General features: G+C 37.4%; 5 protein-coding genes across 7 annotated transcripts; 2 read left to right on the top strand and 3 right to left on the bottom strand.

The window, feature by feature from the left end:
- The first annotated feature begins 3,611 nt into the window (after positions 1 to 3,611).
- si:dkey-30c15.17 (crystal protein) lies at positions 3,612 to 7,052 on the top strand. The gene is made up of 8 exons (XM_057348098.1): positions 3,612 to 4,040; positions 4,199 to 4,400; positions 4,475 to 4,608; positions 4,689 to 4,816; positions 5,668 to 5,786; positions 5,882 to 6,019; positions 6,103 to 6,275; positions 6,353 to 7,052. The coding sequence occupies exons 1-8, from the start codon at positions 3,738 to 3,740 to the stop codon at positions 6,803 to 6,805; spliced, it is 1,650 nt and encodes a 549-aa protein (XP_057204081.1). The 5' UTR covers positions 3,612 to 3,737; the 3' UTR covers positions 6,806 to 7,052.
- Positions 7,053 to 7,206: 154 nt separating this feature from the next.
- bbs10 (Bardet-Biedl syndrome 10) lies at positions 7,207 to 10,321 on the bottom strand. 2 transcript variants are annotated; one of them, XM_057348097.1, is made up of 4 exons: positions 10,242 to 10,321; positions 9,521 to 9,708; positions 9,172 to 9,350; positions 7,207 to 8,916 (listed from the first exon to the last, which is right to left on the bottom strand). In XM_057348097.1, the coding sequence occupies exons 2-4, from the start codon at positions 9,706 to 9,708 to the stop codon at positions 7,727 to 7,729; spliced, it is 1,557 nt and encodes a 518-aa protein (XP_057204080.1). In that variant the 5' UTR covers positions 10,242 to 10,321; the 3' UTR covers positions 7,207 to 7,726. The 2 variants fall into 2 exon arrangements, with proteins under 2 accessions (XP_057204080.1, XP_057204079.1); XM_057348096.1 differs by having other exon boundaries at positions 7,213 to 9,350.
- A 584-nt stretch (positions 10,322 to 10,905) lies between these two features.
- syt1b (synaptotagmin Ib) lies at positions 10,906 to 14,976 on the top strand. The gene is made up of 9 exons (XM_057348203.1): positions 10,906 to 10,950; positions 11,453 to 11,649; positions 11,740 to 11,915; positions 12,038 to 12,151; positions 12,315 to 12,482; positions 13,161 to 13,328; positions 13,941 to 14,058; positions 14,138 to 14,271; positions 14,354 to 14,976. Exons 2-9 carry the CDS (start codon positions 11,454 to 11,456, stop codon positions 14,555 to 14,557), a joined length of 1,278 nt encoding a protein of 425 aa, XP_057204186.1. The 5' UTR covers positions 10,906 to 10,950; position 11,453; the 3' UTR covers positions 14,558 to 14,976.
- Positions 14,977 to 15,629: 653 nt separating this feature from the next.
- On the bottom strand, positions 15,630 to 18,369 carry si:dkey-30c15.13 (uncharacterized protein LOC558731 homolog). 2 transcript variants are annotated; one of them, XM_057348727.1, is made up of 6 exons: positions 18,156 to 18,369; positions 17,819 to 17,929; positions 17,619 to 17,675; positions 16,576 to 16,683; positions 16,313 to 16,459; positions 15,630 to 16,217 (listed from the first exon to the last, which is right to left on the bottom strand). In XM_057348727.1, the coding sequence occupies exons 1-6, from the start codon at positions 18,312 to 18,314 to the stop codon at positions 16,173 to 16,175; spliced, it is 627 nt and encodes a 208-aa protein (XP_057204710.1). In that variant the 5' UTR covers positions 18,315 to 18,369; the 3' UTR covers positions 15,630 to 16,172. The 2 variants fall into 2 exon arrangements, with proteins under 2 accessions (XP_057204710.1, XP_057204709.1); XM_057348726.1 differs by having other exon boundaries at positions 15,630 to 16,459.
- Positions 18,370 to 18,488: 119 nt separating this feature from the next.
- LOC130563280 (B-cadherin-like) lies at positions 18,489 to 26,688 on the bottom strand. The gene is made up of 15 exons (XM_057348725.1): positions 26,597 to 26,688; positions 25,542 to 25,580; positions 25,202 to 25,354; positions 24,730 to 24,885; positions 24,490 to 24,634; positions 24,232 to 24,398; positions 24,008 to 24,136; positions 23,681 to 23,866; positions 22,735 to 22,982; positions 21,492 to 21,634; positions 21,165 to 21,386; positions 20,865 to 21,083; positions 20,619 to 20,749; positions 20,350 to 20,472; positions 18,489 to 20,133 (listed from the first exon to the last, which is right to left on the bottom strand). The coding sequence occupies exons 1-15, from the start codon at positions 26,639 to 26,641 to the stop codon at positions 19,927 to 19,929; spliced, it is 2,313 nt and encodes a 770-aa protein (XP_057204708.1). The 5' UTR covers positions 26,642 to 26,688; the 3' UTR covers positions 18,489 to 19,926.
- Between the last annotated feature and the right edge of the window lie 163 nt (positions 26,689 to 26,851).

Genomic DNA, 26,851 nt, shown 5'->3' with positions numbered 1-26,851 from the left:
CATATACAGTATGGCAAGAATATTATACAAATTGCAGTTTATTTAGTACTGCCCTGAAATAACCATTTCACAAAATAGATTTTAGAAATAATAGAAATAAACCAGTTCTAAAGTTTAGATTTGTGTAAACCGAGTTATTAATCTGTGTTGTGGAATATATGTAAAAACATATAACATGTGGAACAGTTTGTTCTGTGCAGAACTAATTAAAAATTGCAATTTGTATGATTTGTATCTTATTTCTTAAATTGATAGTTCACCAAAAATTAAAATTGTCTCAGCATTTACCCTGTATGACTTTCTTCTGCAGAACACAATTTTGAAGAATGTTGTTAACTGGCCCCCATTGACTTGTGTTGGTTTTGTGTCCATACAATAGAAATGAATGGGTGCCACTGCTGTTCGGTTACCAGCATTTTTTTAAATATCTTCTTTTGTGTTCTAGTTTAAAATGATAAGAGGGTGAGTAAATGATGACAGAATTTTCATTTGTGGGTGAACTATCACTTTAATCCCTATCATTTTGCATACTCTGCAAGGGGCATGTAAACTTATAAACTCAACTTTATAGTTAAACATTTAATCATTAAAGCTTTAGGGTTCTACTGTATATTAACAAAACGTTCACTTACCACACACAATAATGCAAGGCGTCACAGGCAGGTTTTCTAACTCCACATCCTTTGCCAGGCTTGTCTCTTCTACATAATGGAGGAGCTCCTCTTTCTCATCAAAACAGGAGAGAGGTAGAAGAATCATGCCTTTCACATCCTCTGAGCAACCATTTCTGTACTCTCAAAACTTCTAGTTTTGTGACAGCAAGGGCATGTGGAGTAGCAACACGTGAATCTATTTTGTTTACGGTAAAAATGCACACTTGAACACGCACCGTGGTTTAAGGTGAAGTTTGTTATGTAAAACATGCTACCTAAGGATTTGCACTGATATCACACAGAACTGACAGCTAAACATTTAAACTACGTGAATAAATACACACTCTACTACGGTTTCAAACACATAAATTATATTTCACAAACTGGGCAGGACATCTAGAGCTTGCGAGTTTTACTACATCCGCTGCCAGACATGTTTAAACAGTGTAGCCTACATGCTAACTTACTCGTATTTAAAACGATGCACTGCTTGATTCTATTTAGCAAAAGTACTTAACAAACATATATTTTACAGAGTATTTCCACGGATCAAGAGCTCTCACGCTTTAGGACTTGCAAGTCTGCCTACATGCGCTGGCTAGTTAAATATGTTTATGCCCCGTGAAAACAGTGTACATTCTACTCGTGTTTAAAATCACACACTGCTAAAACCGTTAAATCCAACTTACCAATATGCCCAATGCCATACATATATATATATATATATATATATATATTTCCACTGATTTGTAGTTCAGCTCCGACAGTGCTTCATCAGAATCGTCACTGTTGAAACGCGGGAACGCAAACTTTACGTTACTGTGTGCTCCGCGCCAATGAGTATTCAACCAATCACATCCTTTGTTCACGAAGCCAAGGCGCAACGTATATCTTGATTGGATGATGCTTAACGGTTATGTTTTAAATGCTTGTTGAGTTGATTGCTTTACCATAAAATACATTCTTGAGTTCAGAGACAAAAAATTTGTTTCACACAATCTAAAAATGTAAAAGCACTGCTAATTACATAAAAACAATATTTAAATTATCAAAAGTGACAAATGTCAAGGTGAAATTTTTTGGGGGGTTTAGGCAGACAATTTAAGCTAAACAATGTATAGAAGTCATTATATTACAACTTTACACAGAAAAAGATGATTTTATAACACATATTAAAACTGGTTTAAGTGCACACTGCACAGGGGAGTCAGATATGTTTATGTAGCCTATTTGTAATAAGAATATTTTTAAGACGTTCTTTTTTTACGGCAAATAATACAGTGTACTGTAATGTTTTACTCCAATAAACCGTATTTTCATATGTTTTTACCTGTTAAATGTACAGTCTTACTCCGTAAAACTAATTACAGATTTCCACTGTAAATTCTACGGGTTTCGCATGTTTTATGAAATACGGTTTTATACTGTAGCATTTATACGGTATTTTACTGTTAAATCTACTGACATTTTTTACAGTGTACATCCATCATGAAAGTGATGATAATAATAATAAAAGTTAATATTTTATACTTTAACTAGATGTCTTCTCTGTGATTTCTTGTTACAACCTCACAATACTATAAGGTGTGAACTGTGTTGTGTTTCACTAGCATATACTCACAAGTCACGACACATCCTTGATGATTTTATAGTCGCCATGGAAACGGTTGTACGTATAGCACACTGCAGGCCGTGAGTGAGAACAGCTATGAGTCACAAGTTATGAATTATATTTTGAAGTACTTGCTTATTTTTCTGAGTAACCAATTAAGTGTCCTGTCTTTTAGCATGAGTAATGTCACAGTCAGTGCTTTACTGGCTATTTTAGATGACATAAAGGAGAAATCATTTATACAGTTTGTCACGCATATTCCAAAGTCTCAATGTATTCAAAGTATTTATATTTATATGTCATGGCAAAATACATTTCTACTTGTTTTTATAAGTTACACCAACGTAGAACTAGTCAAAATTACAGATATTTTGTACAGATAAATTTATAATAATTAAACATTTAAAGCGACCAAGAGTTTATTATGTACAGTATGTATTTTAAAATATCTCTTACTTTATAGATGCAGACAAAAAAAGGTTTCACATAATTGAACACGTTTTACCAGATGCGTCTGTGGATTATTATCACAGCGTTTACAAAACACTTCACAGAAATCTATTAAACTTAAACCTCTCAGAAAATGATTAAACAGAAAAGTGCTTTTAATAATGAAAATCACCATCACACAGGCTGACCTCACACACAGAACGGTAACTAATACATTTACGCAACTTAAAATGCTTTTTTTGGGATCAGACTTGACATTTTTACTGCTTTTTACTTTTAAAACTACAGTTTGGTTGTGTAGAAATACACAATATATTTGTTTAAAACCTGACCTGTGTGTTTGCAGCGGACCTCTCGTTGTCTGTAATCTGATTTGTTTTACAATGGGATCTTTGTAAGTTAGAGGGACTGAAAGAAAAATTTATGAATGTGGGGCAATCTAACTCATTGATATCACGAGAAACTCCACAAGAGCACGAGACGCAGTCTGATTCCGTACATTCAACTCTTCACTTTTTGTTTAAATATGCTGACAGCTATAGAGGACGCATAAAACCTTAATACAGCATAAAAACCTTTTACGTGGACCTGATCGACTGAGAACTTTCTGCAGAAGTGGACCTATCTATGTTCTGAACTTTTTTTGTGGATTTGGGTGTATGGCCATCATGGTCTTGTTGAGTTGTACGCTAATCTTGGTTACACAACTTTCAATGGTGACAGCTGTGCAAGGAGGACCAGAAATGGAACAGAGTCTCTCGAAACACACATTTGGGACTATGTTCAGCTCCATCCCAAACCTCAAACATAATGAAGAACTTGAGAGAATTGATTATGATGAAAACGTCAAAGATGTTTTTCTAGGTGAGTCTTTAAACTTGCTTGAAGACGTGTTGTTGAAGGCTTCAGACTTTGCGGCTGATTATTCTCCTGGAAATGTTGCCGCTGAATGGATTGATACTGAGTCTGAATGTAATGAAATCAATTGCGATGATGATAATCTTGTACGTAAGGCTCCCGTGATGGATATTACTGGAAGTGATGATAAAATACCTGGGCTAAATAAGATAAAGCGTGATGGTTTGGATAACACTGCTTCGGTTGATAGCTCTAATGTGGACCCTGTGGTCACCACACGTCTGGGTCGAGTTCGCGGTCTTACTTTAGATAAAGCTTATGTGTTTTCTGGGATTCCGTATGCGGACCCTCCAGTGGGGGTGAAACGCTGGGCGTCTCCTTCACCCGCGTCACCTTGGACATACATATATGATGCCACATTTCCCCGTCCTGCATGCATGCAGGTATGCGCTGGAGAGTTCTCTCAGGTATGTTATATTTCAAAATCATTCACCAATCAAAAAACATCACCGTTAAGCCAATCATAGTGTACAAAACACTTATACACAAAACGCATTCGATTGAATAAACCCCAGAAATAAACGTCATCACAAAACTCATCCTCTGCTTCTTTCCTTTTTAACAGGTTAGCGAGGACTGTCTTTATCTAAATGTGTTTGTCCCATTGAGTGTCAATTTATCATCACCAATAGTGACATCACTCCCAGTGATGGTGTGGATTCACGGTGGTGACTTCGTCGCTGGCTCCGCCTCCAAACCATTGTATGATGGACGCTTCATCAGTAACTATAGCAACACAGTGGTTGTAAACATAGAGTATCGTCTTGGTAAGGTCGACTTTTAATTTCCCACATTGTTACATACATTCTTACGCACATAGTAAAATGTGGGCAATTTTTAGGTGCATTTGGGTTCTTAGTCACGGGAATAGATCCAGAGAGCTCTGCAGTTGGGAATTATGGGATTCTAGACCAGCAGGCAGCCTTGCTGTGGGTCCAAGAAAACATTGCTGCTTTTGGAGGAGACCCAAATAAGGTGTTTAAGGGCCCGGGGGTGGACTAATGACGACAGCGTGGACATGTAGTTACTGTATATAAATTTGTGTGTGTGTGTAGGTGACTCTCTTTGGCGAGAGCGCCGGAGCCCAATCGGTGTGTCTTCATCTAATGGTACAGAACAGCGAGTCTTTGTTTAGACATGCAGCCGTACAGAGTTTACCATTCTCTATACCATTAAAAACAAGGTAACATACAAATAACACACACACTTTTAGTTATTTGACTTTAAAGGTCCCTCACTCATAAACTGTCAGAAAAAAGCACCTCAAAGGTACTTGGTACTAAATGTATATGTACCTAAATGGTATATAAGGATGTTTTTCTGTCCCTGTGACAGCTTTTTCCTACAGTGTAAATTCTGCCAAATAAAATATTCTGGATATAATTAGAAAGATGTAGCCTATATCCCTTACACTAAGGAATATCAATAACACTTTACAGTGAGGTTGTATTTGTTAACATTAGCTAACATGAACTAACAATGAGCAATTTGTTTTTTTTAGTTAAGTTTCTTTGTTAATGTTAGTTCATCTTGGTGGATGTCAATACAATTGTTCATGTGAGTTCATTGTGCGTTAACTAAAGGAGTTACACTTTTTGTTAACTGTGTTGTGTTGCTTATTATGTTATGTATGCTAATGCATTAACTAATTTTCGAAAATATAACCTTTATGTAGTGTCTTGATGTTTAATTGTTTAAGCATATTTTAATGCTTGTTTTGTCTTATTTTAAGAAATACTGTTATAAATACTGTTAGAATGAGCTATTTTTATTGAAATACACCGCGGGTCCCCATGCATGGAATTCACCATGTTATTTCTACAGTAGCCCTATAAACGGACAAACGCGCCTTTTGTAAATACGTTGAATCCTTCAGCAAAGAAGTGAAAACATGACAACTTTGTTCTGTGTCAGCCACCGTAGTTCTTCGAAAGGGAGGGGTGGAGTGAGCCGTTGGTTGCAATTTGCAACCTCACCGCTACACTGGACTTTTAATATGCTGTTAATGGTATATCGCAATCAAATGCATTTTAGGTTGGATGCCATGAAACTGGGTTGGGATTTTGCTAAACTGACAAACTGCTCAGTATTTGATCTGGCTTGCCTGCGGTCCCTCAGTGCTCAAGATGTGCTCAACGCCCAGGTTAAATCAGGTACGCACATTACCATAGTAAAGTTGAATCAAACAATAAAGTAACATTGTACACAAACAGTGACACAAATAAATCCCGATGGTGACCTTTTGAAGGTAAGAGCATAAACCCCTTCCGCTTCCTGGAAGCCTTTGAGACCTGGGGGCCATTCATTGACAGAGAGCTGATCCAGGAACAACCAATCACAGCCTTCCAAAAAGGCCATTGGCAAAGTTACAAGCCAGTTATACTAGGTTTGTCCTATCTAGATTTAATTTTGAATGATCAGCTATTTTTAAATGTTTTGATCATACAGTGTTGTTTGGTTGTCCTGTAGGTACGACCTCTGAGGAAGGTGTGCTCTTTGTTTATGGGATTTTTAATAAATCTGTGTCAATGCTGGAAAGTGTGCTGTACATTGCGGCTATTTTTAAGCAACATACACTTAAAATTCTGCACAAATACATCCCATTCTACCGAAACGTGGACAAACGGGTCATGCTTTCACAGGTAAGACATCATCATACTATGCACTATTGAATCTTTTTAAACACTTTTAAAACTCAACGTCCTGCCCTGTTTTGCAGATTGTAACAGATTACATGTTTCTGTGCCCGACCCGATGGTCTGCCCGTTCTGGAGTGAGCGTCGGTGGATCGGTCTGGATGTATGTATTCGACCATCCACCGTCTGATGACAGCATATGGGCGAATCTTACGTTTTGCTTTAATCACACTTGTCATGGAGCAGAGCTTCCCTTTTTGTTTGACTCCGCCCCTAGCACTAACCTCACACTTACTCCTCAAGAGACCCTCTTAGCCAATCAGATGACATGTTACTGGGGAGCATTTGCGCACGCAGGGGACCCAAATTCACGGGGGGAGCAGACACCCTTCTGCAGAGAGCAGAGGCTTCCTGTTTGGCCAAAATACACATTCACTGAGGGCTGGTCAATCCTCAACCTGACTCTACAGTCACACCCACAGCATGGGAACAGAGACCATTTCTGTGATTTTTGGGACAGGTTGGACCTTTATTGAGGAATGGAGATTTGGGACTGGGTGAAGGATGCACAACATCATGGTCCTAAATAGAAATAGTAAATAGAAACATAGCTATTGAGCTAATTTATCAATTTTCTTATTTCCTTATGGCAGTTTATTAACAAGCTATCTTTTCTTTTTCTGTAGTCCATACTATAATGTCACTTCTTTTGTAAATAAACATGGCATACTTAAAAGAATAAAATGAGCTGTACAGTTATAGGGATAGTTCCCCAAAAAACCCCAAGATTCTATAATTATTTATTTGCCCTCATGTGGTTTCAAACCATTGTATGAATACAAAACCACTGAGACATTTCTCAAAATATCTTCTTTTGTCTTCCACAGAAAAAAAAGAGTCGTATACAGGTTTTGAATGACATCAGGGTGAATAAATAATGACATAATATTGGTTTTTGGGTGAACTATTTAATTCAGAGTACAAATAACATACAAAAAAATATTTTTTAAAGAAATAAAGCAATTTTGTGGTTCAGTGTTTTGACATTTGTAATATTAATACGGAGATATTTTACAAATATTAACCCAACAGAAATTATCACATACATTCAATAGAATACAGAAAAAAGTATGTGGACGCTTTGGCTTTTTAAAGTCTATAAATGTCCCTGTACGAGAAACCAAATAAATTTAATATTTGTAACAAAATGTTAAACCAAGTGGCAGTTATTTTCAAGAAAGCTCAAGCACATGTAAATAAATAATCACAAAAAAATATTTTTAAGTTTAAAATAATATAATAATAGACATAATGAAGAGAAAAAAATAACTAGTCAGTCATCAATTTTAAATTTATCTTAAATATCCTACATTTTGAAATATATATGAAAATTTGCATGTAGTGGGTAACTGAACATTATAAGCTTGCATGTGCAGTACGGTCATATGTTTGTTGTTTCAATCGTCTGAAAGATGCAGGTTTTCTGACTCTCCTTCTTCATCCTCAGAGCTAGTGGAAGGGTGGGTGAGTAGTGGAGAGCGGGTGTGTAGAATCGCCCCTATACATAAAAGTCTGTTTAAACACTGTAACACAGAAACGACCAGCTGTTGTTTACTACTGACCGACTCTAAACACACCGGAAGTGTTGAACCTTCATTAAGCCTGAACTTGAGCTCTGACCATTTGGATAAATCTTGCACATTAGTCCTTTGCTTAAGTTCACTTAAGAGATGTGTTTGGGCATCTAGGAAGCGTCTACGAGAGTACAAAGTTCTAGGCACACACAGTAAAGCCTCTGCCAACAGTCTACAGCTCTCTGAGTCACCATGGTTACGGGCATTCAACAGGAAGTGATGTAACAAGAACTCAAACGTGCCACCAACAGGAATCACTCCACCAGCTCTCATAATTCTATCCCACAAGTCCTGAGATGAAAGAAAGATTTGTGATAGGTCCAAATCGGAACGCTGTGATTGGCTGGAAACCGGAACAGAGCTTTCCAAATTTTCCTGTGTCTCAATTTCAGAATCTGTGTATTTATTTAGCTGTTTTTGTGTACTAATGATGGACTGACAAAGATGTTCCAAAAGTGTAAATACTCCTCGGCTCACGCACACAATCTGGTCGAGGAGTCCCGGCGCAGGTCCACATAAAACAAGTGTGTGTGCTTGAGGCACACCTTGTGAGAAAGTTCCCAGACAAGCGTAGCGATGTCCACCCAGCTGAAAACGGCTACAGAACTTTAGCATCAGGAGGTGTTGAAGAGATGGATGAGGGACCGTCTCTGTTCCGCTGATGCGACAAAGCAAATCCAGCTGAGCCGAGTCGACACACTCCAACAGAGAGATGTGGTTCAGCCTGGCCCACTGCAACACGCTTTCTGGCTGTTTCACAGATGACAATAACACACACACCTGTAACTGTAACACACTAGCTAACTTCTGTTCCAAGGCTCGATCTGTACGGGACAGCCAGTCATGTTGAACACACAGTGATATATTGTTGCTTGCTGCAATGAGGCAGGATCCAAGACTTTCATATATAATAAGCGCTTTGGCTGATCCATTCGGGTCTGTCCACACCGACCAATCACGAGTCACAACCAACCCTTCGATCACCTCTGAACATCCAATTGGAAGCCCTGTCACTGTCGTATGCAACAGAGAGAAATGTGAATGAAGGAATGTTATTGTTCTTACAGCATCTTGACCTTGGCTCACTTTGTGGTAGAATTCACATAGAACACGTTTCAATATATCAGCCTGGCCAACGCCCAGTCTTCCAGCAATATACCCACCGACCAACAAATCAAGAATGCTGCTGGATTTGTAACTATGGCAACTACAATAGAAAGAGGCATTTGGGAGGATTTTGTGTGTTATGACATCATCAAACTCCTTACAGCTGAATGCCAGCAGCCGATGAGCTAGATTTCGAAGATAAGGAGCAGAAGAGTGTCCTATGCCATGTTTGTCTGCCGAGTTCCGAATTCCACGCAGCAACGCGGCCAGCAGGAGAATAAATGACTTTGTGCCATCCGCAGTCACTTGAGCATGTGCACTCACACAGTCCAACACCATCCTAAAGGACAAACACGAGAGATATATCATTTTTATATAAATAAATAATTTGAATTTCTCAGAAGTTTTGATATTTAAATATGAATACATCTGGAGCTGTTCCTATTTTAGGAATGTATAGAAAGTATATAAAGATAAAATAACACAAAAACTATCATTTTTTGGATCTACCTGGCCATTGGGTGCTCCAGGTGTAGTGTGCTGAGAATTCGTTGTCCATGTCTGGTGATGATTATTTCTCCAGTGTCTCGTGTGAGCAGCACACTTCCACCTTCAGGACCGACACAACGCCGCACCACACACTCCAAAACCCCCACCACACTGAGAGACTGCTGCAGCGATACACACTCTTCATGCATCTACAACACACACACACACACACACACGTTTGTTTTATCCATATGTGTTGACTTCCCATAGACCCTTAAACTATACAAACTGTATATTACTTTATACTGAATTCTATCCCCTCACCCTGATACTTCCAAACCTAACCCTCACACCAAGCTTTTTGTATTTAAACAAACAAAAAAATCAAATAAGCATCATGTTTAACAATCAATTATTACACTTTTTCCATTCTTGTGGGAACATTTGCTCCATTATTGAAAACGACAAAACACGTGTAGTTGTACAGGTTTTACTTTTAAATGATATAGATGATTGTACCATTCAAGCAGTTGCATGAATACCGGACAAAACAACTCATTGTTATTCGTCAGATTTGTATAACCCTACAAATCAAATGGAACAGAAACTGAGTAACTAACGTTAAACCAAAACAAACGTGCACATTTCAGAATTTACAAAAACACCAATCTACAACGTTTATATATCTTAAAGCGGTAAATGTAACCGTTAAACATTATAAAACAATGCTATATGCTTATACCTTCTAATCTGTTGCCCATCCTCGAGCTTCATGCAGTATCCAAGCGTCGCTCTTCTTCTACGTCACGTGTTTCTCCCAAAGCACAGTTCAATATACTGACATCTAGCGGAGACACGCTGGAAGTGTAATAGAATAAACATTTACATGTATTGGCTTCTTAAAGCAGGGGTGCGTCAATCAGATTCTTATGTTTTCTTCTCACTTTATAAATGATAAGCAATATCCATGCCTTAATACACTTATGCATTCGGCAGATGCCTTTTTATAAACTAATTTACAACGCATTCAATATTTACATTTTTTATCAGTATGCATGTTCATTGGGGATCAAACCCATGACCTTTACATCGCTAACACAATGTTCTACCAACTAAACGACAAGAACACTAACACATTAACATATAATCCCATTTTATTTTTTTTCTTACACCCCGGGTTATATTCTTTGTCATAATGTCCACCTCGTGCCGCCCACTGCTGCATGCCAATTGGATGTCTTCTCTCTCTTGTTCTCTCTCTTTCCATCGGATGTGCCTTCGCATCATTCATTCAATCATATTTTCTTACTTCTTGTTGGCTCTCGCCAACACACACAAGAAACCTATCTCCCCTATTACTTGTTTTTCTTTCTGTTTTGAAGAGTTTTTTTTCTTGAAATTCATCTCTTTTAACAATCCCTCCAAGTGCACTTCTCAAATCAGAACTGCAGGTAAGAATTTTTCTTTCTTCTTAAATTAATAATGTGCTTGTACGTGTGATTCTTTACAAGTCTACACACCCATTTCTAAATAATCACCTTTTACGTGCATGCAAATGTGTTGTGTCAAATGATGCATTTATTTATATAATAACTATATGAACGTGTTAAAGGAACACTTATTATGTCAGATTTCAATAGCAGAATGATTTGTTTGGCCATAGGTTTATCGCTGTTGTGTTTATATGACCATGTTTTTATTTGTACTGCATATTCAGGTATAAGTTAAAGTCAGCAGTATTTCTCCGGGGTATCAATGTCGCGGGCTCTCTGTGTCTCATTTCACTGTAAATAGAGAGGAAATCAATAAGTCTCTACTCAGCATATCTCAAAATAATCCCAAGGTTAAGGAGCATCATGTCACCTGCTGTGTGCACTGAATATGAACTGTGCCTTTACACCTTGAGTTAATGAGTTCCCGATACAGCAGCAAATCTTTGTTACAAATCCTCAGAATGCACGAGGGCAAGTGGGATGCTCTGCAGGCTGGTCCTACCTCGTCCACATCACCCACTCAAAAGCAGAATGGTCCGCGGATACTCGGACTCACGATTTCTTCACCCACTGCAGTTCATCCACAGACCACAGCCACGGAGCGATCTTTTCCTAGAATCCGAAGCAAGTTTTTAAATGAGCTCCATAAAGTGCATTGTGAGTATCAACATTTTCACATCCGTATTCACACACACACGCACTCACCTATTTATTTGCTGTAATTTCTGTCTCTGTGTGTTGTGTCAGTGCCATCTTGGGCTCCGGTGGCACTCGGCTTCCTCACGGTCCTCCTTATAATCTCCTGCATCCTCTGTGCCTGTAGAAAGTTTATATTTAAGAAAAGGAAAGAGAAGGGTGGGAAAGAGAAAAGTGAAAAAAATGGTATCAACATGTCAGACGTGAAAGACGAGGGAACGAAACAGGTACTGTCAGAGGAAAGTGTTGATCAGATGTTATTTTGTATTTAAGTCACTCAGATGTACCGTTTGCTATCAGCTATTGGCTATAAAGCAGTTCAGTGGTAAATTATTATGAATATTTTCAGGCTGTCCGTCCTGGCACTGATTCTGAGCCCCAGGAGGAGAACACAGAGTCGAAACAGACTGCAAAGCTTGGAAAACTGCTTTACACCCTTGACTACAACTTTACTGACAGTGCGGTACGAATACAAATCAATGACCTGCTCCACTCATCCCATCCATGTTAATGAGAAAAACTTTGTTAATGCTTTGGCAAGAACTGGAGAAATTTCTAAATAAAACACATGTATATGCTTATACTTATTAATAGCTGCTGATCTGTTGATTTCATATATTTTTTAGTTAATCGTAGGTGTGATTCAGGCCGAAGGCCTTGCTGCTATGGACATGAGTGGCACCTCAGATCCATACGTGAAAGTTTACCTCCTCCCAGACAAGAAGAAGAAGTTTGAGACTAAAGTTCACCGCAAAACCTTAGATCCCACGTTCAATGAACATTTTACTTTTAAGGTAACACTCGATATATCAACCTAACTTAAATCCTAATTTGACATAATATATTTACTTGCACATTTTTACGATGGAGTTGACGTCCGTCTTTTTATTTTTCTAGTCACGTTACCAATAGTGTTGAATGTAATTTACGTTTTACGGAGGCTCCCGACCTGCGCTGGACTTTTGGGTTTTTGTTAGTACAAAAACTCAACTTTAAATGTTGTTAGTTTTGTACATTTTGTACATTTTGTACAAGAGACATTTTGATGAATGCACTGCTTTATAAAATGTACAAAGACAATGAGCATAAGTTCCAGACAGCATAATTAAAAGGTCCATATGACTTGATTTATAGTGCTTTAATGCTGCTTTTTATCATGATCACTATTTGTGCATGAACATCTTTGAAACATCTCTCTTTGTAGAAGTAAATTATACAAGTGCCGGTGAAGGGATCACAACATACAGATTCACAATTATCAATCTGACACAAGGACAAAAACGAATGCATTTAATTTGCATTGTGAAATAAAAATATTTGATCCAGATTATTGTTTTCGGTTTATCATGAATAATTGACTCTTTTTAAACAAACCGATTGCTGAATCATTGAATTAGCATGTCTCGATCAGTGTATTATAAATCTATATTCCAGTTTGAGCTATTCATCAGATTGTGACACTTTGCTTTCAGGTTCCATACGCAGAGCTTGGTGGAAAGACGTTGGTCATGACTGTGTATGACTTTGACCGCTTCTCCAAACACGATGCTATTGGTGACGTGAGGGTGCAGATGAATAAGGTGGATTTCAGTCATCTGACGGAGGAGTGGAGAGACCTGCAGAAAGCCGAGAAAGAGGAGGTAAGAGAGAATCTTGAAAAACATGAAGGAAAGAACATGAAAATGGAAAGTTAGCATCCCTTAACTGGTAAAAAGAAAAGTGTAATAATAAGATGCCAAGCCCCTACATGATGCTTAGCTTTTTAGCAAGACTAACATGGTAAACCAGTTTTACAAAGACCATTATAGTTGACCAGCACATTTGGCACCAGATAGATTTAAAGTGATAGTTTACGCAAAAAATTCATTCATTCACACTCATGCCATTCAAAACCTGTGTATTACTCTTACAAAAAAGCAAGTATTTTGAGAAATGTCTCAGTGGTTTTATGTCCATATAACGGAAGTAAATGGGGTGTTGTTTTTTTACAAACATTCTTCAAAATATCTTCTTTTGTGTTCTGCAGAAGAAAGAAAATCATACAGGTTTGTAATGACACGAGGGTGAGTAATGAACAGTTTTTTTGGGTGAACTACCACTTTGACCAGGATAGGATATAACAAAGTAGGTAATAGTTTGCCTTTAGCAAGGTCACTTACAGTATAAGCCATTGGTTGTTAAATTGTGCAGAAAGTTGCTGATTTCGAGAGAAGAAGAGAAATAATAACTCGTCCTTGTTATCGACTCAACAGCAGGAGCGGTTGGGTGATATTTGCTTGTCACTGCGCTACGTCCCCACTGCTGGAAAACTCACTGTTGTTATTCTGGAGGCCAAAAACCTCAAAAAAATGGATGTGGGCGGTCTATCAGGTGAGTTTGAAAGTGCAAAATTATTACAGGAGAAAACAGGAAAAATTCCTGCATTGAATTTACCTCCTGTGTATTACAGACCCTTATGTGAAAATCCACCTGATGCAGAACGGCAAAAGACTGAAGAAAAAGAAAACTACAACTAAGAAAAACACACTGAACCCGTATTACAATGAATCATTTAGCTTCGAAGTGTTGTCGGAGCAGATTCAGGTAAGGTTTCTATATTCAAGTTTAAATCTTAAAAAAAAAGAAGCACATTGATGGTCCCTAACCAGCCTTTTTTACCTCGTAGAAAGTGCAGGTTGTGGTGACAGTGCTGGACTACGACAAAATCGGAAAAAACGATGCCATTGGAAAGATTTTTGTTGGACTGAACAGCTCAGGAACTGAGCAACGCCATTGGTCGGATATGCTGGCCAATCCGAGAAGACCCATCGCCCAATGGCACGCACTCAAACCTGAGGAGGATGTGGATGCTGAACTGTCGAAGAAATGAAACGGTTACATATTGGGAGTATGAGAATTTGGTCAATTAAATATGCAGCAATTTTATTTCATTCGTGATGTGTAGGAGTACGGTACACCCTGTAAATATTTTCCTGCATGGCTAAATTAATCATCAGAACCAAATGAATATTCCATATCTCATGATGCACAGCATGTGCACACTGTGAAGACATACTGTAACAAATGGATGTCTTAAAAGTGAATGCCTTATTGAAAGAGCAATTCCAACGCATTTAACTTCTGTCATGTGATGTTTTTCTAAGTGAAACTGAATATTCAGTGGGTAACTATAGAGGCGAAAGAGGAATAATTTTTAATTTTTCATCAGTCAGTTTAGAGAGAAAGCTTTGATGAAAGGTTTTGTGATTTTCCCCTGTGAAATAAAGTGCACAATTACTGGTAACGCTTTATATTAAGGTTCCCTTCAGAAAGCATTTATAAATGTGCTCATTAATGATTAATAAGCCATTTACAAATGCATTATAAAGCAGTTATAACTGCATAAATAAAAAGGGGGATTCTAACGAAATAACTGCCAAATAGTGAGCCATTTTTAACTCACGTGTTATAAATGATTAATAAGTCTATTTATTCATTATTTATTTGACTCGAAGGAAGATTCATTATTATCTTGATGTTGTTTGCAAAAAGGCTGTCAGACAGGAGACTGTAGGGTGTTATGTTGGTTTTTCTTTTTATTGTATATTTCATATCTTATGTCACTTTTCAAACTATGTTGCTTACCTGATCCGATTCCCAATGTCTTACGGTGCCCTCCAGAATGCCTTCAGATCATGATGTTTATCCAAAGCAGTTTTTTCTTGCTTACCAAGATAAATGAATCAAACTTTTGATCACTTTTTTACACTAAACGCACAAAGGTTGTTGTAAACTTGTTTGTTTATGATGCTTTCTTAATGATTCAATTACTTCCAATAGTTAATCAAAACCAGAAAACATTTATTTATTATTTATTGTAGAAACAGAATGCTTGCTCATAAGGCTACATCTCTGATGTGAATCATATATTTAGAAGTATTGACAGCCCATGAAAGTGCACTTTAAAGAAAACTGGATGCCTGTGAAGTATTCACATTTATTAAGCATTTATGACACGTGAGTTAAAACTGGCTCACTATTTGGAAGGTATTTCGTTAGAATCCTTTTTATTCATGCAGTTATAACTGCTTTATAATGCATTTGTAACACATTTACAAATGCTTCATAAAGGGAACCTTAATGTAAAGTGCTACCCAAACATGTTATTCTACAGGGTAAAACAAGGAAAAAGATCAAATGTTTATTCCAAAACCACTGTTTTGTACATAAATATAAAAATAATCATGTTAGAGGGTGAATTTGATTGTTATAAACTTTATCCCTATGAATGTACAGATACCGGCTATATCATACTAGCATATGCTGCTGCAGTTGTAGGGTACAAGCTATTCAGGAATTTGCAATATCACATATTTCTTATACAACTGGCAAATTTACAGAATACAATATCACTTACATCACATATTTAAATAACAATTATAGAATGCCATAAACACACACACACAAACATGCACACACGCAAACAAATGCACGCACAAGAAGTGTCAGTGTTCACTTTCCAGCAGTGGATCTGTAAATTCATCTGTATTCTATAACACAGAAATCAGATATTCTTTTGTATTTGTAATAGTACAGATTTTGCAGTGTGATGATGTATGTGAAAATATGTTATTGTTGTATGTACCTGCATTACTCTGCTGTAGTCTTGTCTGTAGGGGGCGCTGGAACACTTCAGACCTCTCCAAATAAGAAAGATTGTATATATGGCTGTCAATATACATTGGAGGATGAACAGAATACAGCTGCCCTTGACCACATACACACCTATACGCTGAGAGAGTATAAAGCGTCATTTGTTCTGTGAATTTTAGTGGTTTATTCTACCCTTTAGCATCTTTGTACATACACACAGAAATAGTGATAACACGCTTTGCTAACAACGCACACCTGCTGAGTAGTGACGTCTCCAAGTGCTGTGGACTTCAATGTGTAGGTGATGAAAGAAGAGATTCCAAACAGCAGACTGAGAATGTTCAGACCCATCAGAGACATGACCTAAAATGCAACCATTCAGAAACCCCAAAAAGTATTTTGGACGCACATTAAAATGTCTTAAGTCATTATACAGTTTTTAAAAACAAATTGATTAACCAAAAAAATGTATTTGCCTGGTTTCAAAGGATATAACTTATATAGGTTAAAGGGGTGCTGCAACGGTGTGTCATGCATTCTGACTTCTTTACAATGTTAAACGTGCTGTCTTCTCATGCTTAACATGGTCAACTTGTCAAAAAACGAGTTGGGCGTATGACATAGTATTTCTGTGCTCGATACACTCCCCCAGCGATCGTACGGGTTTCGGAATGTTTTTTTCGAACATATAAAACTGTTTCGTAACAATTTTTCTTAGTCCCTTATTGGACAATTCTCCCGGAAAAGCACGCGGCACGCCCACGCGGCAGCAAGGAGAGCAGGAGAAGGAGCATGCGCAGACGTCACATTCACTTGTGTGCAGGAGAGAGAGAGAGAGAGCATACGTCCGCGAAGTTCAGGTGTTTGTTTGTTCACTGCATTTGGGTGATGAATGTTATATAAACGGTGGATATAATGCTGGATTTGGAGATTGTTTGAAACTAATATATGGAGGCGTCCCAGCACTAAAAGATGCCGGACATGAACCGCATGCGGTGAGTGAAACTGATGTCTGCGTTTTGTTGGCAATGGGTGCGCACGTGCTTTAGTTCAGCCTACCCCTCCCCCCTGCACACGCCGTATGCTTTCGGAAATAATCGTACAGCTGTATCCATCTTTTATCAATGTGATCAAACTAAATACTCTTCAAAGATACGACGTATGCAATACTACTCTATACTCAAGATTAATATGAGATTGGCAGAAACCGCGTGTGTTAGGGCCGCTTTAACAAAAAATGTAAGAACAACTGAGTTTATCCTTCGAATCATTTGAAGGACGTAAAACTGAAAACTCACTTTGATCTTTTTTGGTTTCCTCTGTACGTCGATTGCAAGTGAACCAGTGGCAAGATACTGGAAACATAAACACAGATGCAAAGACATGGTTGATATAGGGACATCTAAATAGTATCACGAAGAAACTTGGATCATCACCTTGATCTTTTTGTGTTGTTGAAAAAAAACATGAAAACCAAAAATGTAACTGGAGAACTTACAAGCAGGGCACACCAGACGGGTGCAGTCATAGACACAGAGCATCTGAAACTCAAACACGTGTAAGAAATGGTGGAGAGAACACTGAAGACTGCACTAAAAATCTGAACAACCTGAGAGACAGAAAGAGACACAACATTAGATTATACATATTTTATATTATATTACATACTGCACACTATTCAAACTAAATTTTTGTATGACCTCAATACTTTGCATGTTTAACTTAGAAGAAGAATATTTGTGTTAACTCGGACACACATAAACTTGTGAAGTTCTACAGGGTTATTCATGTCTTCTGGGTTATTTATGAAAGTTAAACTAGAGTTAACCTCTCACCCCAGCCAGGAGGAGACGTGTGTTGACCACAGTCCCAAACCAGCGGACCAGTCTGGCTTCCTTGAGCTCTGCAGATGTGGAGACTGTGAGTGGGCGGGTCTGGGGGCGTTCCTTGAAGAACACCTGATAGAGTCCTTCCTGAAACATGTTCTGAGTCATCTAAACAAAAACGTCAAAATAGTGACCTCACAGGTAACCATGGCAACAAATGGATTTGTCACATATGCAGAGATAGGGACCAAGACTACAACAAAAATATTTATCACAAATAAAAAGTTTGATCATTTTTCTTGTAGGTTGAATGGTTGAGCTTAATAAATGCTGTCACCAATACAGATTGTGTAAATATTTATTACCAGCAAGCTTTACATAGAGCATAAATAATGTATACATAATACACCTTTTTGCAAAATAACAGAGCATGCAAAATGAAGGACACGGCTAATACAAATGATCTAAACATAATCGTTTTCACAAACTATTGTCAAAGTGTGTCATTTAAAGCCCTAATCGATTGTATGTAGAGACAGAATGTATGTAGAGCAGTATAGAATAGATAACATTTACAATTATGGTTTATCACTAACATTTTTACACAAGTCTGTAGTAATTAAAGTACAATAACATACATCTTACCTCTGGAAACCCTGACATCAGATATAAAAACACCCTTCCAAACCACTCCAAACCAACACAAGATTAAACAAACATAAGAAAACATACACAATTCAACTTTTAAAAGGAATTGGTTATCATGAAATACAGATCAAAGTTCATTTGTTAACACCTTCTCTAAGACTTGCCCAATAGGGAGGGTCCTGATCTGTGATTGGTCAAGATCTGGTAAAGGTTGTACACTGTCTCAAATGAGAAAGCTGTGTGAATGCGATTCTTTGTATGTTTAAAGGGATACTCCACCCAAAAAATGAACATTTTGTCATCGTTTACTCACCCTCAAGTTGTGCCAAACCTGTATGAATTTCTTTGTTCTGGTGAACATAAAGAAAGTTATTTGGAAAATGTTAGCAACTGAGATTTCTGGAATATCATTGACTACCATAGTAGGAAAAATTATTGTGTCTTTTTTTGCTTTGTTGAACACAGAAGATGATATTTTGAAGAATTTAGAAAAGCAAACACTGGAGCACCTTTGACTACCATTGTACTTTTTCCCAACATTCAGTTGTTAACATTTTTCCAAATATCTTTCTTTGTGCTCAACAGAAATACAGTATATACAGGTTTGGAACTTCTAGAGAGGGAGTCATTTTTGTGTATCCCTTTAGAGTATAGTCTCTTTAACCTCCTTAAAGTATATACAGTATCACTGCTTTAAAGGTCTACATATTTTATAATTAAGAAACAAACCAATATATATGATGAATGTAAATTCAAAACACTATATATATTGAAAAAACAAACAGCTTATTGGTGGATTAATAAATATATGTAACCTACTGCATATATGTAAGATATATAATAATACATGACACAAGACATGAGATTTGAACTATGAAACAAGCAAAAAAACAAAAAATGTTGAAAATATGAATAGCATTGACAACATACAGTACACAAATAAAAAATACATTTTACCATGTTTTTACAATTTTTTTTAGTTTAGACAAATGTGTCATAAACTAGTGACAAATAAAAGAAATGTAAATTTTTACCTCTTTTTACTTTCTATTTTTTATCCATAGACAACAACGAGATTAAAATGATATCAAGACTTTTGCTTCGATCACACGTTGTACTTTCAGCTCATGTGTCACTCATCATCTCCTTTATACATGTCAGCGAGTCTTGTGAAGGGAGATCCCCACTGCTGCAGATGCTGGTAGTCTTGACTGCCGTCACTGCTGGAGGAATGCAGAGAGCTGAGAGATCCGGCGCTCGATCCCTCACCCTCATAACCAAACACCAGCAAAGAGTCACGCGGCGCCAAACGGTGGTCATCAACTGCAGTGTACAAATTCTATACAAACACATAATGCAACATATTACAAATGGATGTAGTGAAAGTGATGTTCCTAAATTGTCTTTTATTGGAATAACATTCTTGCCAAACTAACATGACCATACCTTAGCCAACAATCATTTTTTATTGATCCCTTCGCTACATAATTGGCAGTATAAAGACGTGTTTAGTGTGAGCCCTTTTCATAGTGCCTGGGCCGTGTTCAATACATACATTATTAATGAAGTTTCCAATATCTTCATTGTCCTCACAATGTTGCCTATAGAAGAAATCTGTCGGAGTGATGTTTGTATTGAAAACCTGTGGTCCGCTGTGTAACAGGCTCATAACATAATCCTGCAAAACACACACGCACACACATGTTTGTGGTGATTATAGAATCTCAATCTTTTGTTTTAATGCTATACATTTGTTTGTATATACTCTCTCACACACACACAAAAGGACAGCACAAAGTCAAAAATACAAAAGAGGACTTTCACCTGGTCTTCTTCCCCTCCTCCCTCCTCATTGTAACATAAAATATTGTCCCTGTCATTGTCATCTGTCTGGATAAACAGTTTTTGCTTCTTCCAGCTCTTTCTCTTCAGAAAAAGTAGCAACAATAGCAGCACTGAGGAAAGAATAAAGAGCGAATAAAAGATTTTATTAACACAGCTCACTCCACCTTCATCTATATACTCTATACTCAGATTTCATATAAAAATATAAAGAACTCATTTGCTTACAAAGAAGGCAAAAGACGGCTGCTAACACATAAATATACAGGGTGGAGACGTACGCAGCGCGCACGCCAGCGAGGCATATGACATCACGGCCTTTACAGTCACACATCTCCACCGTGACTGAGTTGTCCAGAAATAACATCTGGGAGTCATACACACGCAGCAACAGGCGGTACTCGCCGACATCAAGATGTCTGAGGGGATACAGCCACACAGCATCTCCTGTGAAAAAAAAGAGTGAGTTAGAGATGCATTTAGAAAACATAAACTTTTGGTGTTGCTTTTTAAGTGTACTGGTCGTACCACTGGAGTTGATGACGGTCCAGTTGTTTTGATATTCATTGTGCAGTTCTACATGGAACGGAAGGCTGTTTTCTGGCCCGTCTTGGTCTGTAATGGTCAGTTGGACAGGTTCTGGTTCTGTTGAACACATCTGGGCTCTGGGCTGCTCCAGAACTGGGGCGTTGTCATTCACATCTTTTAGATGGATTATCAGTGTGCCTGTACCTGTGGCTGGTTCATCATCTGGAGAAAACAAAGAAATGAAAACATCTTTATTTTAAGCATTTCGATCTCTAAACCATAAAACTCTAGATACATTTAGAGTACAGTAGAGTTTTTATACATTACCATTGTCATATGCCTCTATTAAGACTGTGTATTCTCCATTTTTTAGAAACGAGGCCTCTCTGTCCATGGGGTTCCTGACTTTAATTTGTCCAGTATCTTCTGTGATCTCCAACCACTTAGCTATGTCTTTTGGCATCTTATATCTGACAAATTAATACATTTAAATGTGTGAGAGCAGACAGACTGAAGGGGTTTTAAAGCAGTGGTTAAAAAAGAGGGGGGTCCCAAGATGGATCCATGGGGGCCACCATTTTTGTGGCATTTTATGAAATATAGAAATCAAAAATAAGACCACAAACCAAAATAATGAATGTTGCAGAAATATTTAATTGAATATGTTTTTGGTTGAATTAATATTCTAAGTTTAAGATCATCAAGTCTTTATTTGGGGAACCACAAAGCAAAGCACCCTACACAAAGGGGGCCTTACAACAAAAACGTTTTAAGACCACCATTTTAAAGGGATTACAGTGGACTTACAGTCCTGCATGTTCACTATGTTCTTGGTGCTCCGGTCAGTTAGTAATACCTAGAATTTCAAAATCAAGTGCAGGTGGCAGATCCTTGTCAACATTTTTTGGTCCCCATGAGGAAGCAAGCTTTTAAATCATACAGAATTAACTTTTTTTTTAAATCTAAAAGAGCAGAAAGTTTTGTGTGATTGTAAGGTTTAGGGGTAGGGAATATGATATACAGTTTGTACAGTATAAAAACCATTGCGGCTAGGGAATGTCCCCATAAAACATAGAAACCCAACATGCGTGTGTGTGTGTGTGTGTGTGTGTGTGTGTGTGTGTGCGTGCGTGCGTGCGTGCGTGCGTGCGTGTGTGTGTGTGTGTGCGTGCGTGCTTATAGTCAATATGTTTTATGTACAGCTGCTTTGTAACAATGAAAATTGTAAAAAGCGCTATATAAATAAAGTTGACTTGGCTTGAAACGTATTTGGACACTCAAGCCACACTCAATGAATAAATGTCATTGCAATAGATAACATATCAAACTAATAGTTAAAGAGACAAATGTTCTTGGAAACTCAGTTTAACATACACGAAAATTTGATTGTCAAATGATAGCTGGTTAGAGTAATTTTGAAGAAAAAAAACCTCTAAAACGGTTTAACGTCATTTGTTAAGCAAATATTACATGTTTTTAATCTTTGTTCTGAATTCACACATATTAAATGTGGCTTAAGTAATTCTTAAGGCCACAGTAGTGCATGCGCGTGGTGTATGTACTGTATGACCTTATGTTCTGTTGTCTAGCAGTATCTGGGTCCTTAGCTGTGTAGTTAGTGATGCTGCTGCCCACCGGGAGGTCCTCGGCCACGCGGACCTGCTTCTTTGCGAGTTCGAAGATGGGCGGCTCATTTACGTCCTGCACTGTGATTGTGACAGTGGCAGTCGAGGTGGACAGAGGAACAGCAAACGGAACTGTGTTCTCCACCACCACCAGCAAAGAGAAAGTGTTTCTGCCCTGCTCAAAGTCCAGACCCTAAACACAAACAACTTGAATTTAACATCTCCAAAACTGCCACAGGAAATAAAAACACTGCATTTACACTTTGTGTTGTCTTATTTGACAAGCTTTTTTAATACTAGTTGTAAGCAGTGTTGGGTAAGTTACTCTGAAAAAGTAATTAATTACTAGTTACTAATTACATATTCGATAATGTAATTAGATTACTGAACAAGTTACTCTCTTCAAAAACTATTTAATTACTTATTACTAATTACTTTCTATATCAACCTTGATGAGTTAAGTGATTCAAGGATAGACATGAAACGGCTCTTTTAATTCATTCAAATAAATAATATAAAACTACATAAAGTAGTATTATTAATTATAAATGTGAGAATAATACATTAAAGCACGGATTTTAAAGTTAGACTTTGAATTTTGATGTCAATTCCTCTTCTGCACACACACATATTACACAAAGTATTTAGTCTAATTACATCAGAAGTAACTGTAATTAAATTACAGAAAAAATAAGAGTAATCCCTTACTTTACTTTTCAAGGGGAAAGTAATTAAATTACAGTTACTAATTACTTAGTAACTAGTTACACCCAACACAGGTTGTAAGTGGTTAAATGTTTGCGAAACCCACAAACATGAAGGGTGACCAACAGTCTCATTTCGACAACGATTTTCTTAAAAAAAATTAAATGTGTTTTTGGGACATTTTACTTTTATTGTTGTGATGATTCCCTCCATCTTGTTGGGGGCGGTGCTAACGTTGAAGACTCCTTCCTCGTTGCCATCGATGATGGTGAACTTCACCATTGAGTTTGCAGTTAAAGTTTCATCTTTATCCGTGACGGTCAACCTTGCAACGATTTCTCCTACTTTATGTTCTTGCATTGTACCAATATACTGCCAGAGCACACACACGCACGCACGCACGCACGCGCACACACACACACACACACACACACACAAAGACAACGATTTGTGGCTACTCAACACTATCTTTAAAAACAAATTCCAGGAAATGTTTGTTTAAAGGGAACTCACAATGTTTTGGCTGAATCTAGGGGCATGATCATTGCTATCGGTGACTTTGATGATAACCATGCAAGTGGAGGAAAAGCCACGTCCCTCCAAATCTGCAGCCTCCACATGCAGTTTATACAAAGGATAAGTCTGTGTAGAGACAGAGATAGACACATACCGTCGTATTCCCATAAAAATTAAACATATTCTCTAGTGTCTCTCTGTCTATGTTTGAGTTTTAGTACCTCTCTGTCTAAAATGCCAAAAGAGGCTAGACTAATGTTTCCAGTGACAGGGTCAATGTGGAACGCATCACCGCTGGGTTCCTGCCCCACCAGTTTGTACCGCACTATGCCGTTAAATGTATTTGGATCATCCAAGTCCTTCGCTGACACTTGCACGACAAACACGTCTGTAAAAAAAAAAAAGAACAGTATTCACTATAATAATTCTGAGAATAATGAAATATCTGAGGTCATATCTTCTGAAGATTTGTCATTTACTTGGCTTTGACCTTTCCGGGACCTCTCCCCTAAAAGGATTGTGGGTACAGACAGGTGCGTTGTCATTTTGGTCAATAATGTTTATGATGATTTCAGCAGGTTTCTCAATGTAGTTTTCGCTCTCCGCTGAGCCGTGAATCGTAAGCTGCTCCGTACGCACAAAATACAAGAACATTTATCAACACAGATGTTGTATAATAACTGTCTGAACAGGTTCTGAGAGCATGACAGATGACTCACGATGTATTCTTTAGTTTCCTCTCTGTCCAGTTTGTCAGTGACAGACAACATGCCTGAATGTCTGTGCACTTTGAACAGACCAACGGGAGGCTGGTCAGCTCCAGGGCCTGTGACATAATAAACCATTTTCATCAAATCAGCTGCAGTGGACTTCATCTGTGGAGCACAAAACAAAGGGATAGTTTATAGCAAATCAAAATGCGGTCATTGTTTTCTCATGTTGTTCCAAACTTTTATGTCTTTCTCCTGTGAAACACAAAAAAGAAGCTGATTGTTAAAGACTGACAGCTCCAGTCACCATTGACTATTGCTGTATAGAAAAAGACGCAATTCCAGTGAATGTTGACTGAAGCCAGGTATCTTACATTCAGCCGTTTACTGTAAGTTACATGAAAGAAAGTCATACAGGACAACATGATGATAGAAATTCAGCCTTTTGTGACATGATAAACAAGAGCAGAACAAAGACCACCTTCACCACTTCCTTTGGAAAAGGGCCTTTATCGTTTTCTGGGATGTTGACAGCGGGAATCATCCATTCCCTCTTTCTCCTGATCAAACCGGCCGATGCTTTTGGAAAGATCTTCATCAGAAAAACACTTTGGGTCCTTGGAGTTGTTGCATTCTGAAAGACGGGCTTTATTTTAAACCAAATGTTTTAAAAAGAGCTGGAGGGACAGCAATACAGAAGTCCCCAAATAATGGTTTTAGCTTTGTAGACTATTATGCTTATTTCTGTCTTCTAAGACAAAATCCTCTCTCATTTGTAAATTGCTTTGGATTAAAGCATCTGCTAAATGTTAATGTCTTACCTGTTCAATGACTGCCGCAAACTGGGGTGTGGTCTTTACCTGGAGTGTAAAAATCACATGTACAAAGAATAAGGCAAAAAATATTTGTAAGAAAATGTTACATTGATTTGCATAAGCACAGAACTTCAGATAAAATAATGTGATGTTAATGAAAAGTCATGACTAATGCTGCCTTCACATGCTCTCGGAAATTTGATAATTCACTTAAACCCGGAAATAATTTATGGAACGGTGCTCTTTTAATGTTAGCTGATACTTTTAATGTTTTAATGCTACTAAATCATTAGTAAGATAAATGTTTTAATGTTACTAAATCCAGACGTTACTTGACGTTACCGGGTTGAAGTGGGAATTATTGAATTTCCGAGAGCAGTTACATCTTTTTAAGTCTACAGACTCAAATTATTAATTTTAAGGAATAGTACAGTACATTCTTTTCTCTTCATTAGCACAATTCAATTTACAGATACTGTGATCTATATTTTTCTAGTTGTGTTAAAATGTACAGCCGTGGAAAAAGAGACCATTCCAAAAAAAATTTAATCAACATTTCTACTATAGATGTATTGTGCCCATTACGGTCCAGGGTCTGTTGAACAACAGCAATGTGAAAGACTGACAGCATGACAAGACACATGAAAACTGTGATAAAAATCAAGGTTATCGCATTCATTTTTTTAAACCTTTCCTAAATACATGCACTGTAGAAATATTACTGTTGTATTGCTTAAAAGGTGAATATGAACTTGTTTTCTTTGCCGTATTTGAGGTCTGAAAAAAATACAGAGCATCTTTTCTGTTATTTTCACCTGTTTCTACAGTTTTCATTTTCTGAAAATAATGCTAATAGAAACAGTATTCTTATTTGAAATTTGGAGGAAAAATTCTTAGAAGTTCACAGAATGAAACAATGATCATTTTAACATGCATATAAATAGTAAATTCAGAAAAACTGAAAAGAATTTTGAAAAGGTCTCTTAATTTAATTTAATTTAATTTAAAAACTGTCTAATGCAATAACATTAAAAATGTACAGTACATTAAAACTCACTCACCAGAGATAAAACACAGATGAAACCCAGGTTACTGTATCCCATCATGCTTTCATTTACTATGAGCAACTAAAAAAGTGAGTAATACACTTGCTGTAATCCAAAGCTGTGAGCTGTGTGTGTCAGAACATTTGCATGTTTATGGGAAGGTGTTATTGACATTGACAACAGTTCATTAGAACTAGGAGATGCTCCATATAAAGTAAATAACACATTAGATCAACACTGTCATATAGCAGATTGGCCTCAGTTCGCACG

The sequence above is a fragment of the Triplophysa rosa genome, linkage group LG12 (genome assembly GCF_024868665.1).
Source record: "Triplophysa rosa linkage group LG12, Trosa_1v2, whole genome shotgun sequence".
Lineage (NCBI taxonomy): Eukaryota > Metazoa > Chordata > Actinopteri > Cypriniformes > Nemacheilidae > Triplophysa > Triplophysa rosa.
Note: the sequence above shows the minus strand (reverse complement) of the source record. Positions and strands in the feature narration are given on the sequence as shown.